Genomic DNA, 18,055 nt, shown 5'->3' on the forward strand with positions numbered 1-18,055 from the left:
TTTGTTCTTTCAAAAATAACAAGTTTTGTTGTTAATGTGTTAACTAGCATCTTGAATCCGTCCTGTCTGTCTCCTGGTTTCCCTTTTTTTAATGACAAATATGGACTAATGCCGTCTGCTGGTATGGAGATTTATTTCTGCTCACGCAGGCCCAGATTGCATGTGCTAGTTGGCTGTAGTCTTTGTGGCGTGTTCAAGTGCAACTTCTTGGTCAAAGTACAGATGACCTTGTTTGTCTGGGCCTTAAAACATGAAAGTCACACAAAAACATAACCAGAAAAAGACCAGCAGCTCCCATGTCCATTCATTCAGTCATTCAGTATTCTTAACCTCTTATTATATTCAGGGTCCAGCTGACTCTGGACATGAGGTGGGGTACACCCTGGACAAGTGACCAGACTATCAAGAGCTGACAGACAACCATTAAAGCACACAGTCACACCTGCAGACAATTTAAAGTCACCAATCAGCCTCACCTGCGTGTCTGTAGATTGTGAGATGAAGCTGGAAAAAACCCACACTAACGCTGGGAGAACATGCAAACTCAAAGAGGGACCCGAGCCAGCCAGTGGGTTGAAACCTGGAACAGCGATAGTGCCAACTACTGCACTACCACCCCCCCACCTGTGTCCAGCAAGGTAGAATTACTGCTTTTTAAATGGAGTCTGCCTTTAAAGAGAGGATAGAGAAGTTTCACTTTTTGTTCAGTTGTGGGTCGGAAAGAGCTGTCTGAGAAGTACAACTGGATAAATGAATATTAAGAGATTGAAATGAAACTTATGGATTATACTATAAGAGTTGTGTGACAGATTTAAAAGGATGTTCTGACATAGTTTTGCTGTTGTTAAATGTGGCTGACTAGAACTTCAATTAATCAAGATTTTTTTGGAGGGATTCTTTGTTCACTGTGGAGAAATACAAGAAAAAAAAAACTGCACAAATTCAACAAACTTTCATTTGGGGGTGAAGCATTGGTTTAAAATCATCAAATATGATCTTACCTTTGCATTTTCTCACTAGAACAAAACAATGGAAATGTTTTTTGCATTGTTATCCCTACTGATATAAAAAAAAATCAATTTGAGTATGTGCGTGTATGTATTTTTTAAGAGAACCCATAGTTTGTTTGTTTTTTCGACCAGAGAATTAGTAGTATTACCAGTACTATTATTATTTCCATGTGTATTCTAGATATTTACAATCACAGATGTTGAAAAACATCTCAGATGTAGTTTAAAAAAACTAAATCATTGTATTAATTTAACATATAATGGAATAACATAAATATTTAACAACAGTGATTTTTTACATGTATTTCTAAATGATGCCTGTCTTTGAAAATCCCACCACACAGAGCCCTCATGTCTGGAATGCCTTTTTTTTGTGACTATCATCCTGTTGGAGGTGAACTGAAAAGAGTGGATTTTATTTTAGCATAATATACCTAAACTGAATTGTAGAGAGGACTTAATCTGGTTGTGATGAGCTCAACACATTTTTCATGAAGATAAAGTAACTCTAAATGTGTTCTACCAAATGTTTGCGCAGGATGTTGATGAGTTCACATTTTGAGATAACCTCTATTCACTTCCTCTTCAGAGTTTGATGAAAAGATTGACTCTCATGTTTGCAGGCTAAATATAAGGCTACCGACCACAGCGATAGCAATATTGACATGTAAGCAGCATCAACTACCTCATATCTGTCTGACAGAAAACGGTGTGACCCCAGTCTCTATTGCTTTAATGCTTTGTATCTAGTCAACTCCTCTTTTTGTTTAATAATTTACAGCTCAGGATATGTTATGTAATACTGAGTCAACCCCTGCTCTTGTTTGCCTTTACTAAATTTTCTGTCAACCTTGTTGTTTAAGATGGACTCTAGCAGCCTAAAAATAACTGACTTTTAACAGATGTTTTCACTGAAATCTGTTGCTGATTACATTTCAGTTCCACACTATCTTTGTGAGCTGCCTCACATTACATAAAATACTTATTTCCTTACCACAAATCCTAGCATGAGTCTGTTAATATTTACCTGGCTCCGTCGTCAACCCTTTGAGAGTGAGAGCAGATGAAATGTTCTCGCTCAGAAGGTTTCCCCTTATCTTGCAAACCTCTAAATAACTGTCAGTCCTCAAATATGCAGCAGAAGCAGCAGCGGCAGCACTGTACGGCCAGAAATAATGCTGGCTTCTGGGGCAGTTTGTCACAGCGATTTTGAAGGGAAGTAGTGATGGATGTGGCGGTGGTGATGTAGAGTGGAGCACCACTTATGCTTGCCCTTGCCTTGCCTGTGACAAGATATCTGTGCAGGGGAGGTGGGTGTTTGTGTGGACAGTGTCTGACAGACATGGTCCAGATAGAGAACAGTGCTGTGCCCAATGTACCCACACACACACACACACACACACACACATATAAAGTGGGAAAGATGCCCGCAGCCATCTGCTCACACCCCAAATACAACAAAAAATACAAAAAACCCCAAAGAGAAGCCAGCCACAGTCTATCAATCAAACAGGAGCAGGCTTTTTGCATTTTATTTCTCCATCTGTTACCAGGAGCTGCAGCACAGACCCACCGAGCTCTCCCGGGCTCGGGTCAGATCTGTGTCCGATCCATCATCATCCAACCCTGCCTCAAAGGACAAACCTCATCCCAGAGCCTCCCCGCCAGCGCATGGATACGTCCACACAAAACCAAGAACATTCATTTTGACGGGGCCTCAAATGAAAGCCCTAGTTCTCACTGAGGGCTACGCTTTAAGAGGAAAGCTCCAAAAATACATCTGTGAGGCTGCTGAAAAAAATCTGAGTGAAATTATAAAATTGAAAAAACAGGGTGAGGGAAATGATCTTGGAAAACGTCCACGCAGCCTTCCAGAGGGAAACTTATGGCGCGGATGTTTATGGATTTGTGGAGGAGGGCAACGCTGATGGGCCTCTGGCAGAGGGATCCTGCTCAAGGCAGACGGATAGATCACATGACCACTTTCTTGGCCCAGACAGCTGTTGCCTCCATCTGTACCATCGATGGCCTGCTGCTGTTCTCCTCCTCTGTGCTGGAGTTGGAAGCTGCTCCGCACACAAATAGGGCAAAACAGTGAAGGGCCATGGGAAACAGCTTTGCTCAGATTTCTGACAGTGATTTCATATTCTTCATCCTGTGCTGGCTTTTAGCTTAAGTCAGTTTATTTCTATTATATAGCCCTGTTTCTGGTAATGCATGCTGGCCCTTAATCTATTTTTATGAGATAACTGCTGTGTTCTGGACTATCAACAAAAAAATGTCTGCCACTTCAAGGTCCAGTGTTCAGAATTTAGCGGTATCTATTGGCAAGAATGGGCTAAAATATTTAAACTAATGTTTTATTAGTTTTTAGTCACCTGAAAATGATAATCCATCAGTTTTTGCTACCTTAGAATGAGCCGTTATAAAATGAACAGGACCCCATAAGGCCCCTAGAAAGTGTGCCAGGCTTTGAAGCCAATATTTTTAGAGGCCAAACAATAAAATTACATTTTCTTCCAATGGGATACCATTGGGCCCAAAAAGACTTTTTCCCATAGATTTGTAATGGTAAAGAGACATCTATAAATAACTGGATATGTTTTTTTCAGTGTCACAACTCAGTCAAAATCAAATCAACCCTCAGTGGGTAGAAGTCTCTGTGCATTGCTCTATTGCATTTTTGTGTCAGCCACTACAGTTTCCCCTCATGCTCGGCACACAGGAGAAGCTTCAGTTCTGCAACCTCACCACTAGATGGCACTAAATCTGACACACTTGACCTTTAAAAGTCTTACCGCAAAGATTTTTCGACTCAGAAAAAAACCCATTGCAACCATTCTGCTAATTGTTATTCATTTTAATAGCTGATTTTCCTTTTCTTTTCTCTTTTTTTTTTAAATTCCAAAAATATACAGCTTCTCAAATGTTCTTTGATGTCTTTCTGTCAGTGCGTTTCAGACTTTTAGTGGGACAAAAAGGGACCTTCTAAGATTCAACCTAGGATAGTATTTTTCTGTAGTGATAATTTAAAAATGAATGTAACCGTTTTATGCAACCCAAGTACCAGACCGAGCATGTTCACCCTCCTATGTAGCTCCCCCTGGCGCCCTCCGCCAAAATTATCATTATTATCTTTTGTATTTATTGTGAATGAGAGCTACCAGCATAAATTGACAACTTAGGTAACCAAATAATAATAATAATTAAAAAAAACTATAACTATAAACTATAACTATAAAAAGAACATTGCAAATCTTATCATCTCTTTTTGTAATGCGTCCCTGATGGCTTTTGCCTTTAAATTTTCTCCAATTATGTTGCCTATAGGACAGCCCACTACACAGCCCAAATTCAAACTGAATACAACCTGTCAGATCTGTTTTTGTTGTGCAGACCCATGCAAACCAAAAGTCTTTAAATTTGTTCAGTTTGTAATTTATCTTCCAATCACAAAAGGAAGCAGAGAAAAAGAGAGAAAACTGTCTGATATGCGGCACAGTGGAGGCTTGTTTGGCAAGCATCGGGCTCAAATTTAAGAGAGAGAAAGCTCATTGTTAAAGTGAATATTTTTTTAGGCTTTAGGTGAACTTATCAAGAGCTGTGCAGACTTTGCCCATGTGTCCTTGTGATCAGGAACCAGTGAGCGGGGGACAAACGGGGGAGGGAGGCCTGTTCTGATGACGCCTGCTCCCAGGGAAGAGTCGCATCTGTGCTCTCTCCTAAGGTCAGCTCTTCTTCACTTTGTGTGACTGTGCTGTAGAAACTGTGCTGTCTGCTCGCAGAGCCAACATGAAAACACACTCTGAAATCTGAAGGGTGCATTGCAGGGAGAGGTGAGGCAGACGTCTTGACAGTGTGTTGGCAGAGACTGCGAGAGGGAGGTTACATCTAGTTTTGGGGTAGCAATAAGGTCATCATGTAGAATTGCAGATTATAGACACACTTAAATCATTGTTATATAGTTTTAGTTGCCATTTTTTTTTGCAGCAGCAGACATTTAAAAAATATGAATTAATATTTTCTGTACCCTAATTTTAAATATGTAATTCTAATTATAATCACTATAGTTTTGTGGACAATTTGTGTTCAACAAATTCACCCTGACATGTATAAAAATTCTTATTTTTTTTCTGAAGAATTTGCTGTTGGGTCATGTTTTATGGACCTAAAGCTTAAACTACAATAATGGATTGATTAACATAAAGTTGAATTTGGTGTAACCATTCAAACTCAGACTGATTTTATTTCTTTTTATTACAAATACCATCAGGAAATGTCACTTTTTTTTTCAAACAATTCAAATTTAACTCTGTAGTGCTCTCTAGTGGACAGATACAATACTACATAAAAACAGTGCTGCAAACTGATATTTTAACATTTATTGGTGCATTGCTCATTTATTAAGCTATTAAAAAAAACAACTTGTACAGAATCAGAGATAAGACAAGAAAATAAAACAAATCTAATCAAGGTATAAAATGAAATGGTGACCAATCTCAGATGAGGTCAGAAAAACATGTTTCACAAAATAAGCGTTTCTGTGGTCTGTCAGTACCGGTCAAGGTCTGCACTTACACACAGAACATAATCGGCCAGCTGATCTTAAACTTTCAATTTTCATGTTGTTTTGTGTATTTCTACGCAGCGGAGAAGCTACAGTAGATCCCCCAGTGATCACTAGTGAAGCGTCTACAGTCCAGCTTCTCCATCCCCACCAGGGCCATGTGGTCGGGGGCCAGGCGTTGAACGCCAGCCTTTGTGGCCGGGCGAAGGTAGACACGGTCGAAGCGACAGCGGCTAACGTAAGGTACAGTCTTGTTGTTGTTGGCTTTGGTGTCCCATGTATAGCGGCAGTGCTCCTGCTTTCCCAGTCGCTCCCACACATCGCAGACACTGGAGGGCAGACCCACCTTGGCAACCTGAGAAGGAGGGCATTAATTATTAAAGAAGTACGGGGGAGATTGATTACTAAACCTGTGAGTGTAAACACCGCTGTTGTAGACATTATTTTGCCAGACTTTTGAGCCATTGCACATCATATTTCAAGTCACACTTTATAGACAAATGACCGACCCAGGATTCCTATCCTACACCTTCAGACAAGTGAGATTTACGACTTTTAAAGACTTTAATGTCACTTGGAATTCAATTTAATTCAAATTATACAATTTATTTAAAGAAGTTAGACAATCCACTGAAACTCTCTAGAGTGGAACACAAAAAGCTTTTTAATTTATAATATAGCTGGATGCAGATTTAATGTATGAGTGCTGATGGTTTCTCTATTTTGAGATTTTACAATGCATGTCAGAAAAAAAACTATTCATAATATCCCTCTTCCCATCTCTTAAAATTTTTCATACTTTTGAAAGATTTATTTAAGACATTTTAATAACAATAAAGGCCTTATTTTTAGATTAATTAATAAAATGTCTTTTTAAGACTTTTTCAGGATCTGCGGGAACCTTTGACTGACCTCAGTGTCCCTCAGGTTAGTGTCCCCTCCAAACAGAACGGTGACGTCATCAGGTGCCTCTCTCATCCTCTGCATCACCACTCGCAGCTGTTTCATCCGCTCCTCTGCCTGGCCTTTACAGCTCTCGAGGTGGGACGTCATCAGACACAACTTCTGGTCTTTGAAAGTCACCTGATTTCACAGAGAAAATACAACTTTGTGAAGTGAGTTCAACCTGATGGTGAGTATTATGACGACTGTCCGTGCACGAACCTGAGCTACAAGCAGATTCCTCATCATTTGGGTGGTGGGGTAAGTTACTATCTCGCTCTCTAAGAATTTGAGCCGTGACTTCTTCAGCATCATGCCAGTGAAGTAACCCTCTTCACCACCTGGTGAGTGCCAAAAAATAGGGTTGCATGGTGATACAGATAGTAGAATACACTGCAACAGGAGTGTGAACAAATATCCAGTGAAAAAACCAACAACATAGGTCTTTTAAACAGCAGACATTGTGACTTGTCAATTTAGGAAAGGTTAAAGTCATATAACACTTATCTTCATCTGTGCTCCCTGCTGGCCAGAAGTCTATATGGCTTCAGAAAGATGTTGCACTTTTTTACACAGGACAGACGTTAAATTTTGCTTGGAATGAAAATTGACAAAATTTTGAATGTCAAACATTAGAATGTCTTGTTGCGTGGACGTTACATTTTTTTTTTTTACATTTAACAGACGTTGGGTTTTTTTCTCCAACACAACCAAATGTTGTTATTCTATGTCAAAAAGGTGTTGGCATGAAACTTTTGGAAGACATTAGACGCTGTCCCAATATTGACTTTTGGTTACCTGATATTAAACCTAAATTCAAGCAGATATCAGTAATATCATGAGGTTGACTGCCAGATGGGATTTTCCTAACATGACATGCCAAAAATATTTGTTGGAAAAAAAAACCTCTTCAGCATACTGTACCTTCAATGATGAGGTAGCTGACAGCCCGTTTCCTCAAGTACTGGACGTAAGGCGGGATGAGCTCCTGCAGGAACACCACGTCAGGAGTGTACCTACAGGAAGACAAGATTCACTTTTTAAATACTATCAGCCTCTGCGTCTCACTCACAGGGGCCCCGAGGAATTTTTTCATGGCGTTAACCAGAGAGGGCCACTGAAAATCTTGGGGACACACCAAAACCAAAAGCCATTACTGAAATTTGGGAATTTCGAAGACGCTATTAGGCTAGTTGAAAATGAATTTACTATTGAGAGTTGAGGAATCGCATGTTGGTATATTTTGGTTTCTTATTCTACATTTAATATTACATATTATCTGATGTGCACAGACTAATACTGTTACAGTTCATATTTTGAGTTCCATCACAGTCCTGTTTTAATGTGTTATATATCTGTGAGTGTGAGGCAATTCATTGTTTTTCCAAATAGACTGGTTGTCCTTTTCCTGTATGAGACAAATATGCAGCTTTAATTTGAAGTACAATGCTTGTAAGAAATCAAAACATTTACTGGGAACAAGACTTCAAGAGTTTAGGGGAGACTTGTGGGTACCCTTTGGACCAATTTTCAATCAGATAGCTAAAAAAAAACCTGCCATGCCAGTTTTCCCCTTCTTTGGAGCCCTATTTAGCTCTGTTGCCTACAAGATAGCATGACATGGCTACATGATTAGTACTAACTGGTGTCTCAAAGGTAACCCATCCTTCACACTAGCTTAAAAAATGACAATGTCACAGCCTCTTAAAGACAGTAATGAGGCCCTCTGACAATTTTCAGCAGATTGGGCCAATGAGAGAGCCAGCAATTAATTAGGGTGGCCATGGCCCCCTTGGCCCCTCCTTGGGGGTGCCAGTGCTCACACATTGTATCTCCAGTCACTACTCTGCAGCTGACCTCTGACATCAGCAGAGTTTATGTAAGAAGTTGAGATTGTTAATAAAATGTAACGGTAACGGCGTACACACAAGCTTACAAGACTAAGTAGGAGCACAGTCCTCTGGCACGCTCCGCAAGGTTGTCTGTATCGAGTCCATCCACGTTCCAGGAAATCAGAGACAGTTTATTCTCATCTTCTTCTGAAGGTTTGCGTGCGGAGGCCGGACTGTCTCCAGTCAAATCTATACTGGAAATTTTTCAGAGACAGTTAATTCATATGGTGTTGTTAAATGTTGACTAGCTGTAACTGAAATGGCTAACTCTCACCAGACACAGTAACAGATTAGAGACAGATCACGAGACTTACCAGTCTCCTGGAGGTTTGTCCTCAACCTTCTGCCTCTTTGTTTTGGGGCCAGTCTCACTCTCTGGAAAATCTTCTTCAAATACTTTCTCCAAATCAGCCTCAAAGAATGAGTTCAAAGCTCTCTGCAAGACAAGTGATGGGAAATGTCCATCAGGGCCACATGTCTGAAGATTTTAATGGCAGTTATAAGATTTTTTAAGACCGTTATTAGCACTTTTTCAGCCTCAGAGGCAAAACTATTTATCATAAAAAGATGCAGCGGTGTTTTATTGGAATCGGCGGCATGATTCTAGCTGCAGCAGTAGGTAAGGGACGTTAGAGGTTTGAATGATGTAGCTGCTTTACCTCCATCTCCCACTCATTTTCAGCCAGGTAGCACTGAGCCACAGCGCTATCAGTTCCTGTTATCACTGCAAACTCATCGCAGAGGCGACTTCTGTTTTCTCCCAAATTAGAAACAGAAGGTTTGTCCGAGTCGGATGTAGACGCCATCTTTTATAGCCACTTGTTTTATTAAAAGAGTTAAACAGGACAATCAGAGCTCAATGCATGGATGTATGTAAACATGTTTTCATCTGCCAGTTTCCTCAGGTGCACCAGCGGAAGGCTTCCGAGGGGATATGCTAATTACAAATCAAAGCGCGACTTTATGTTGTATTAATAAAAGTCAACAACTCGAAGTTCCATGTACAGTTACGAATATATATCACCATATGTTGTTATTACCGCGAAGCTGTTTAATTTCTCACACGGATTTACAGCACGTTTGGTCAAAACGCAGTTTAGCTAGAATAGCTTCAAGTTTCACCCGGACGATTTATCGAACGCAACTGGTTCCGGTTGGGAGTAATAAGTTTGACATTGGCTGCATCAATTAGTGTTGAAAATGGCTTCAATGTCTTTAAATATGATAAAACAAATAATGAAAGCAATGGCGGAGACTCGAGGCTTTGATAGAGTAATTAGCAAGGTAAAGATACACACTCTGCGACCTTTATTTGGCCGTTTTAAGATTTATTTCTGTGAATGTAAGAACCCATGGAGACTCCTCATTCCTCCACTGTCACATTTACTGCACCTGTCTCCTTCAGCTGGACGTTTTGTCTGCCAGCCCAGGCAAGGTGGTGTGTGAGATGCGGGTAGAAGAGGAGCACACAAACCGTGGAGGGACGCTTCACGGCGGGATGACAGCCACCTTGGTCGATGATGTCTCCACGTTGGCGATCATGTACAGTGAGAGGGGAGCACCGGGAGTCAGTGTGGACATGAACATAACGTGAGTGATCGCCTCAAAAACATGAGCCCAAGATTAACCTGTGGAGTTCTGAAACGGACAAAAGTAAGGGACTGTTCGTTATGTATGGGGAGCTGCGGGTGTTGCAAAACTGGGGAGGCATTTCAACTATTTTTTGAATTAGGGAGGGAGTGCATGTTAAGGCATGTCAGATTTAAGACTTTTTAATAAGTTTTTAATGCCACATGGAATGAGGGTTATGACCTGTTTTCTGATAAAAAATTGAAGACAGATGATTTTATTTTGCCCCAAATATTTATCTGTAACATAAAACTTAGGGATGCACTATATTATCAGGCATGTCACTGGTATCAGCAGATGTTCTCTTTAAAATGAAATATTGGAATAGGCCAACATGCTGATGATTTCTGCCAATATGACAAACCTATATACTGTGTGTGTGTGTGTGTGTGTGTATATATATATATATATATATATATATATATATATATATATATATATATATATATATATATATATATATACACACATATATACATATAAACACATATATCATTTTAATTGACAATGTGAACATGCACAAGACATCAACCTTAGGTTGAACAAATTTTCTTGTTCTATGAAATGAATAAATATTACATGCACTGAAAAGCATGGTATTTTATGTCTCTATCTGCTGGTGCCCCTCACAATAAGGATATGCACAATATGATGTTAATTCCAATACAGAAGAGACTTGATGTTCATTAAAAATTAGTTGGGTAAAAAAGTTAATATATATTGAAGTCGGTATCTGTTATTGGCAAAATGAGTTGTCATATATTCGTATATGTGAAAAAAATCCAATACCATGCATCCTTAATAAAAATGGTGTGTTTTTGTCAAGTAAAAAAATAGTTAGATTATCCTTGTAAATTTTGACGAAAAAAAAACCCCAACCCTTTTTAGAGTGGCACACATGGAAGACAATGAACATTGTCTTATTAAAACATGCCTGTTTGCTTTTTTTTTTTTTTTTTTAGCAATAGTAAGAAATATCTGGCATTTCTGGTCTGTTTTCTTGTGAATTTTGCATTTTGTCACTCAAAGTGAAATTCCACTCCCTGGATCTCCATAATGACAAGTTCAAGAAGAGGAATTTATAATTTTTTAAAAAATGATTTAAGAAACAAATAGATGTTACCAATTATTTTGAGATTTGAGATGTTATAATGCAACATCCTAATTCAAAATCCTATGTTCCATGTATAAGCTTTTTAAGATTTTGTCATTTTAATCCAGAATCCACTGGGGGGTTGAAAAGCACATTTTCTCTAAAATCTCTGTGTGAGGCTGTGACATATTGTTATTTATGGTGAATGATGCAGTTTTCCACAGAAAGACTAACTGAGCCCTCTGTTGATTAGGTTTAGAAACACATGCATATAGAATCATAAGGTTTAATAATGTGTAACATCATGCATGACTGTAGCTTGAATTTTAGAAATACTTGCATCACCAAAAGTAAGATCTCTTAAATATTTCAACATTTTTTAATTTAAATTTTTCAGTTTTTATTATGATTTTATTTTCTGTAACTTTTGTTTTTGTTTGTTGGCCTATCAGTGGTTAAATGTGAACATACTAAGTCTTATAATACTTACGTCAGCACTTACAGAACCATAATGTTTAAGTTTTAGTTAAAATGTGAACCAAATGTTCCTTAAAACCCTTACATGCTCCATGAAAAAATAGGACATGATCTCCCTGTCTTCAGCTACAGTGCTGACTTCAGTTCTTGACCTTCAGTGTGTTAACCCGATTGAAGATTAACTTCATAAACTGCAATTGACTGGGAACAAATGTCAATGTCTTACAGATACATGAATGCTGCCAAGATAGGAGAGGACATACTCATCACTGCTCAGGTTCTGAAACAAGGACGGACGCTGGCGTTTGCAACCGTTGACCTCACCAACAAGGCCACAGGGAAGCTCATAGCGCAAGGGAGACACACTAAACACCTTGGCAGCAGCTAAACTGTCTACACTCTGTGCCTGTATGTATATAACATGATTTAACTTTACTGTCAGAACAAGCAAAGGACTGGTGTTGGTACCACTTTGTTCCATATTTGTTTTCAACATTTATAAATAGGCTAACATTGAATCCTAACTTTCACCTACTGTGTCAATGATCATGCACATGCAATAAAACAAATAGACAAGAGATAATGCTTTCAGAATTTGCATTGTATTGGGATATGCTCAGCAGTATTGATTTGAGAATCAACAGAAAAAAAACAGGTTACACGCCATATACCCTTTCAACTGAACACACTGAATCAACAAGGAGCAAAATTAAATGTACTAAATGTACTTCATATTCTTTTGACAAGCAAGCCTGCGAAACCCAATTTTAATTTAATGAGCATGGCAGCAAATCACCTTTAATTTTAGTAAGTCAAATTAACGAAAAAAATCAGTTAGCTTTCAGCAACTTTTGTTAGGTGTGTTAAACATTAATTATGTCACCATTTCTCACCAACCCACATCCCAAGTAAAACAAAACATAAAACATCAGATTTCAGTAGCTCAAATGAACGGTGCATGAACGTCTTGAACGGTGACAATGACCTCCAACATCTAACCGACATGTCTCAACTTTGTGTACAAATGCCTTTCAAGTCACTCGAGATTTTAGCAAAGGCCTGCCTAGCATGTTTCAGAGGAAAAGCAAATGACACCAAAACATTTTTTTAAAAGTCCAGCAAAAAAAACTAAGGCAGTTTTTAAGAAGCAATACCTACACCATATGATTTGACAAATATTGTTCATCTTGTTTTCTTTACTCACACAGGTGTTTTAACACCCGTTCACACCTGTCCTTGGTCAAAAGATTGTGTAAAGTTGTTCTAGAAACCCCATTGACATTACAAACAAGCTTTAACAATCATTTCTTATGACAACAAGGATATAAAACATGTCCGTCTGAGAACCACCGTGAAGACCTGTGTATTGTTTTTTCCTGTGTTGATGCAACATAAAGAGTTCCTTCAATGACCGGTGCTGTTGACAGTGCAGCTCCAAGAGAACAACCAACCACTCAAAATCAATGTTCGTGCAGGTTCAAATGAACAAAAAATGGATGAGTGAGTTAGGAGGGAATGAAGAGGGGGTAAAAAAAAAAATGGGGTTGAACCAATCCAAAAATGGCAGAGAGAAGAGGAGGAACATTTGGGAGTGTGTAGGGGGAAAAAAAAAAAAAAGGATGGGAACTGAATCAGCTTCAGGTCAGGGAGGGGAGAACAAGTAGGTAACAAAAAAAGGAGAGATCCAAGCACAAGTTCAAATCTTTTAAAAGGAAACTGGTGGAGATGAGTACATCATTTTGCTTCTGAAGGCTTAGGCAGGAGGGAGGGGGAGGGCTTTTCCCTATGAGGCTGGGTGACACAGGAAGCCCTAATCAGGCATGTATGGGCGGAGGTGATCCTCGATGTCTCCCACACCCCAGCAGGTCAGCTGGTCCTGGGGCAAGTACAGGCAGAGGCTGCACAACTTGAACACTGTGGCCTTGGTTTTAGGAGTCTGCAGGAGAAGAGAAAAAAAAGAATATTTGATGTGAAGTGTGTTAGGATGCTGTCTGAGGTTTCCGTTTTTTAGATCAGAAGCATTATATGTCAGTGGACTGACTCACCTGTAAGTGCTGTCTATCCATGAAGAGAAATACAGACTGAGTTGGGTTGTTCATGACCATTCCAGCCTTGTCTTTACGACCCAGAGCATGCAAGCACTGCTTCTCGTAGTCTCCGTGATGAAATTCAAACTTGGCCTGTAAATCAGAGGAGAAACTTGTGAGCTGAGAAGCAGAGGTCACATTAACTGAATATTTTCCATGATTGTTTTTTTCTACTAGGACAGACAAATAGAACAATAAAGGGGAAGTCGTTTGCACCCCTGTCCAGTTCATGGCATGTGCATATTATAATAAGCTACTGTCTAGTCTTGACTTTGATACATGACCATGCATGACCTCATTGTCTAGCTGGTGTCATGAACAGGTCAGCTCTTTGCATTAGCCATCACATTGGCAGGCTATGCTGCTACTGACCACTGCAAAATATCAGAGCAGCTGACTGTTCCTTTAACAAGCCCCATAATTGTGAACGGTGGCTAACATCTGTAATTTAACTTAATGGTACAGTCTATATCCCCTCCAAAGTCACACAGACACTGAAAAGGTTCAACTCAATTGTTAAATCTGTCAATAACTGTTGGGTTACAGTAGCCATGTACTGTCAACAGTTAGCCCTGTCGCTCTGTGTGTTGAGGCAAACACTCACAAACTGTCCCTGGCACAGAGCTCACACTCCTGCATCTTTGTATCTTTGAGTTTTACTTGGTTGGTTGTTGGTCGTTACATTGCACTCCAGGAAAATGTGATGGACTATTTTCATTAGTTTCTGACATTTAACCAACTAAAATATCAGCTGGTAGAAATTAATCTGCATATGAATTGCTTTCATTATTTGCAGCCCTATTTACAAACAGTCTGAATAATCTGACGAGGTGCCAAATTCTGACCTGAACAGGCCTAAAGGGTTCATCATCGGCCCCCTTCCATCTTGAGAACAGCAGACAGACAATCTTCTCTATATCATTGCGTGGCCAAAGGATGAAGTCCATCTCCTGTGTGCAGCCTATCACATCCTGTGAGAAGAGAGAACGATGTAAATCACAACTGGACTTTGTCCTCTTCAAGCTATCCTCTCTGCGGACATGGCTCGCTCACTTACCCTTCGCATTGACTGGTATCGGGGGGCGTGCAGTTGCACAACATCTTTTTGCAGGAGTTCTATCGAACTCTCGAGAGAGTAGCTGGAATCTCGCACACCTCGTAGGATGTTTTCTTCATAGTTGTTGGTCATCACTGGCACCACTTCAGCTACCTCAAAAAGTGCAGACTTCTTCTTCTGCAATGACAAAAAGATACACACTTATTTAAAATCAAAAGCGCTGAAGAAAATGATGAAGTATGAGAAAATAGTGCAATTTTAAGACTGTCAAGAGTTACTGTATTGTTCCATTTTACTGACAAACCTTTTCTTTGAAAACGAAGGCTATATAAATCTTGAAGTCAAACTGATCAGCCAAAGACTCCCTTTTCTTCCGAAGTTGAGCTCGAAGTCGATTTCGTGTTTGATTTCTTCGTGAAGTTGGGTCCCCCATGGTTAGATTTTGATGGTAGTGTCTTCTTCTCTTGCACAGAATATTTTTGCTACACTCTCTACTTTTGTATTTGTACGTTGGATAAAGGATGGAGCTAGCTACCCTTTGCAGAGACAACGCATCAAACAACTCTAGGCTAGATCTATAACGTACCCACTAACTACCAACTGAGAAGGACAACAAATCAGAAACAAAACTAAGTCATTTTTAATTCTTTTTTGTAAAAGGGCAGTGTTGAGGAGGGGAATGATCGACAAGCTAAGACTACATCTCCTTATTACTTGTTCAGAAATCCATGTTTTAAGACATGACTTTTAAGCCGAATAAGCTTTATTTTCCAACCTGCTATCGACAAGGGATTACAACAGAGATTTAAATTAAAGAGCAACTCAAATTTGACTAACTTTTATCTGAAAATGTTACTGAAATCAACAGCTGCTACTGTAAAAACCCATACCGGCAATATATTTTTGCTAGTGAAATTGAGGACTACAGAGACTATCAAGCAGACAAATATTCTATTATTTGGGTCATTTCAAAGTCCCTCATCCATGGCTATCGTTTTGTGTTTGTTTCTCAGTAGAGACTGCGTTATGTGCGTGTTACAGGCGGATTGGGGATACAGACGAACATGGCAGGTAAATACAGATGCCAGGAGATATTGGCACCGGGTAACATCGAAGACTACTGCGAAAGTACCTTGACATTTCCTTGACTTTTACTGCCACTCATTTGGCCCACGGCCTGCGGTGCTGCCACTGCTGATAGTCATGATGTGGGCGTATTTTTAGCACACTAGCTAAGGTGAGCTAGCAAGCTAATCTAGGCATTCACTTCCAACACTAACTAGTAGTGAACCGGCGATATAGCTACATCTTATCTTCTGACTGATTGGCTTAATTGAGGCCTATGTGTGGTTGGCTAACTAGCGTACAGTCATCTTTCCACGCGTTTACATTTTCTCGCCAGGTTCAACGCGACTGCCAGTGCTGTGAGAGTCAAGAGACCTGCAGGGTTCACCGACTAACTGGTTTTGCTCGTGCTCAGCATTTTAGCTAATTTGCTTTCAGCCGTGTCTCGTCAAGAGCTTCGCCGACAAAAAACAGCCAGGTAATCGATAGCCCACCGACGGCAAACGCTGAACGGCGAACGTTGAGCTAAAGAAAATCTCCCCTCTCCGTGTTTGAAGTTTCGAGGTGTTTGCTTGTTTTCTTTCTCTTCTTTTCTTCAGTCGTCACAACCTCCGACTCGCCCGGCTGCATGCCATGTCAAGATAAATCGACAATCCAGCTGAAATCCTCCGTTCTTTCAGTCGACATGTGGCGTGTTCTGTCTCCCGGCGGGCCCATATTTCACGGCGTGTCGTCCAACGTTTGTCCGTTTGGTTTCTTTGTGTTTTTTTGGGGGCTGCTGGTAATGGCACACACAGGCTCGGCGATCCACAGCCTCCCCAAAATGGCTGCACAGACAACTACAAAGATGTGACGTGTGTTGACATGTGACCGCACGAGGAAAAAAAACAACAGCATCGGGAGCGAGCATGGAAAATAGCTACATTCATGAAAACACCATTAATCTTTAAAGATTTCTATGATTATTTTTTTTGTTATACTGCAACCTCAAAATCTATGAACTCTACATATGCGAATGAGCTGCTGGATTGTGTAGAAATATGCAATTTATCAGACCATATACTATATTTAAAGATGTTTATATACAGTCTATGTACCAGACCCTGAAAAATATGGTTTACTCTTAAATAAAGATCGATTACTTCTGGTTTGTATTGGGGCCTATTCATATTATTAAAAATTTGTAAATTTATTTTTTGTGAAGTATCTTATGTTTAATTATTTTTTCCTTTATTTTTTGTAGCTGACAAATCCTTTTTGTTTCCCTTTCATTTTCTTTTGATATGGTTGACTTGCCTAATTGATGTAGATGTGAATTTATTTTATTTTTTGACAAACAAACGCTATTTAAATGCTTTGTAAAGCACTCTGGCAGCTTATTTACCAATTAAAACGGTTTTTCCTTTCCAGAATAACGATAAATGTTGATGTTGAAAATAATTGTAGTTAGTAATCAGTACGGATGTTGAAAAAATTCAAATTGAATGTTGATTATAAATGTGATTTTCGGGACTGGAAAAGGAGAGTATTTCTCACTTATTTTTTTCACTGAATATACAGCAGAATGTTTTGGATTGATGTCGCCAACTTTCAAAAAAAAAAAAAAAAAAAAAAAAGGAAACTTAAGATAAATGTTGAAATAGGCCGATATATATTTTGAGGTAATGCTATACTTTGGGAAAGATTCGATTGAAAATAATAATCTGTATGTCAAAGAACGTTTTTATTATTTTCTGGAAAATTACATATTTGTAAATTTAAAAAATGGTCAGAAAGTAATACAAGTAATATAACTTTCCTGCACTTTATTGAAGAATTTGAGCAGTGTAGCACCTTATCGGCTATTCAAGATCTAAGATCATAAAGGCTGTTAATACATTCAAGGTATAAATTTTTTATAATATGCATGCCAAACAGACCTTGGCATTATAAAATGTGAATGTAATTATATTTTCTGTTAGTTTGCTACCACAACACCCTGCTGTGATGTTGCTTGTTAATTATAAAGAGAAGGAAGGTTGTTATTATTATTATTATTATTATTATTATTATTATTTATTTTTTTTTATATATGTATTTTTTTTATTATTATTATTTTTTAAATCTATGTATCTATATGTATTTTTGTAGTTGGGCGTGTATATGATAAAGAAAGTGGAGGAAAAAAAACAACGGCAATCTTCGTCACGTGACCGGATCACGGACGTATTATGGACCGGATGGGCGTATTTAAGCC

General features: G+C 39.1%; 3 protein-coding genes across 4 annotated transcripts; 1 reads left to right on the plus strand and 2 right to left on the minus strand.

Annotated features, from left to right (window-relative positions):
• Positions 1 to 5,377: 5,377 nt before the first annotated feature.
• Positions 5,378 to 9,317, minus strand: tdp2b (tyrosyl-DNA phosphodiesterase 2b). Its single transcript, XM_042506172.1, has 7 exons — positions 9,071 to 9,317; positions 8,726 to 8,847; positions 8,456 to 8,605; positions 7,444 to 7,535; positions 6,742 to 6,860; positions 6,490 to 6,660; positions 5,378 to 5,932 (listed from the first exon to the last, which is right to left on the minus strand). The coding sequence occupies exons 1-7, from the start codon at positions 9,215 to 9,217 to the stop codon at positions 5,651 to 5,653; spliced, it is 1,083 nt and encodes a 360-aa protein (XP_042362106.1). The 5' UTR covers positions 9,218 to 9,317; the 3' UTR covers positions 5,378 to 5,650.
• Positions 9,318 to 9,551: 234 nt separating this feature from the next.
• Positions 9,552 to 14,549, plus strand: acot13 (acyl-CoA thioesterase 13). Of its 2 annotated transcripts, XM_042506175.1 has the most exons (4): positions 9,552 to 9,695; positions 9,817 to 10,001; positions 11,839 to 12,018; positions 14,494 to 14,549. In XM_042506175.1, exons 1-3 carry the CDS (start codon positions 9,612 to 9,614, stop codon positions 11,996 to 11,998), a joined length of 429 nt encoding a protein of 142 aa, XP_042362109.1. In that variant the 5' UTR covers positions 9,552 to 9,611; the 3' UTR covers positions 11,999 to 12,018; positions 14,494 to 14,549. The 2 variants fall into 2 exon arrangements, with proteins under 2 accessions (XP_042362109.1, XP_042362108.1); XM_042506174.1 differs by lacking the exon at positions 14,494 to 14,549 and having other exon boundaries at positions 11,839 to 12,364.
• Positions 12,191 to 16,670, minus strand: c18h6orf62 (chromosome 18 C6orf62 homolog). The gene is made up of 5 exons (XM_042506173.1): positions 15,059 to 16,670; positions 14,755 to 14,931; positions 14,543 to 14,668; positions 13,656 to 13,790; positions 12,191 to 13,546 (listed from the first exon to the last, which is right to left on the minus strand). The coding sequence occupies exons 1-5, from the start codon at positions 15,185 to 15,187 to the stop codon at positions 13,421 to 13,423; spliced, it is 693 nt and encodes a 230-aa protein (XP_042362107.1). The 5' UTR covers positions 15,188 to 16,670; the 3' UTR covers positions 12,191 to 13,420.
• Positions 16,671 to 18,055: the final 1,385 nt, after the last annotated feature.

The sequence above is a fragment of the Plectropomus leopardus genome, chromosome 18 (genome assembly GCF_008729295.1).
Source record: "Plectropomus leopardus isolate mb chromosome 18, YSFRI_Pleo_2.0, whole genome shotgun sequence".
NCBI classification, from domain to species: Eukaryota; Metazoa; Chordata; class Actinopteri; order Perciformes; family Serranidae; genus Plectropomus; species Plectropomus leopardus.

Coding starts and splice junctions, on each gene's coding strand:
- tdp2b (XM_042506172.1), bottom strand. CDS start 9,217: ATGGCGTCTACATCCGACTCGGACAAACCTTCTGTTTCTAATTTGGGA. Junction 8,848..9,070: donor AAAATGAGTGGGAGATGGAG/GTAAAGCAGCTA, acceptor CTTGTCTTGCAG/AGAGCTTTGAACTCATTCTT. Junction 7,536..8,455: donor CTGTGCTCCTACTTAGTCTT/GTAAGCTTGTGT, acceptor GTCTTCCTGTAG/GTACACTCCTGACGTGGTGT.
- acot13 (XM_042506175.1), top strand. CDS start 9,612: ATGGCTTCAATGTCTTTAAATATGATAAAACAAATAATGAAAGCAATG. Junction 9,696..9,816: donor TTGATAGAGTAATTAGCAAG/GTAAAGATACAC, acceptor TGTCTCCTTCAG/CTGGACGTTTTGTCTGCCAG. Junction 10,002..11,838: donor AGTGTGGACATGAACATAAC/GTGAGTGATCGC, acceptor AATGTCTTACAG/ATACATGAATGCTGCCAAGA.
- c18h6orf62 (XM_042506173.1), bottom strand. CDS start 15,187: ATGGGGGACCCAACTTCACGAAGAAATCAAACACGAAATCGACTTCGA. Junction 14,932..15,058: donor CCTTCGTTTTCAAAGAAAAG/GTTTGTCAGTAA, acceptor TTGTCATTGCAG/AAGAAGAAGTCTGCACTTTT. Junction 13,547..13,655: donor TGGATAGACAGCACTTACAG/GTGAGTCAGTCC, acceptor CTTCTCCTGCAG/ACTCCTAAAACCAAGGCCAC.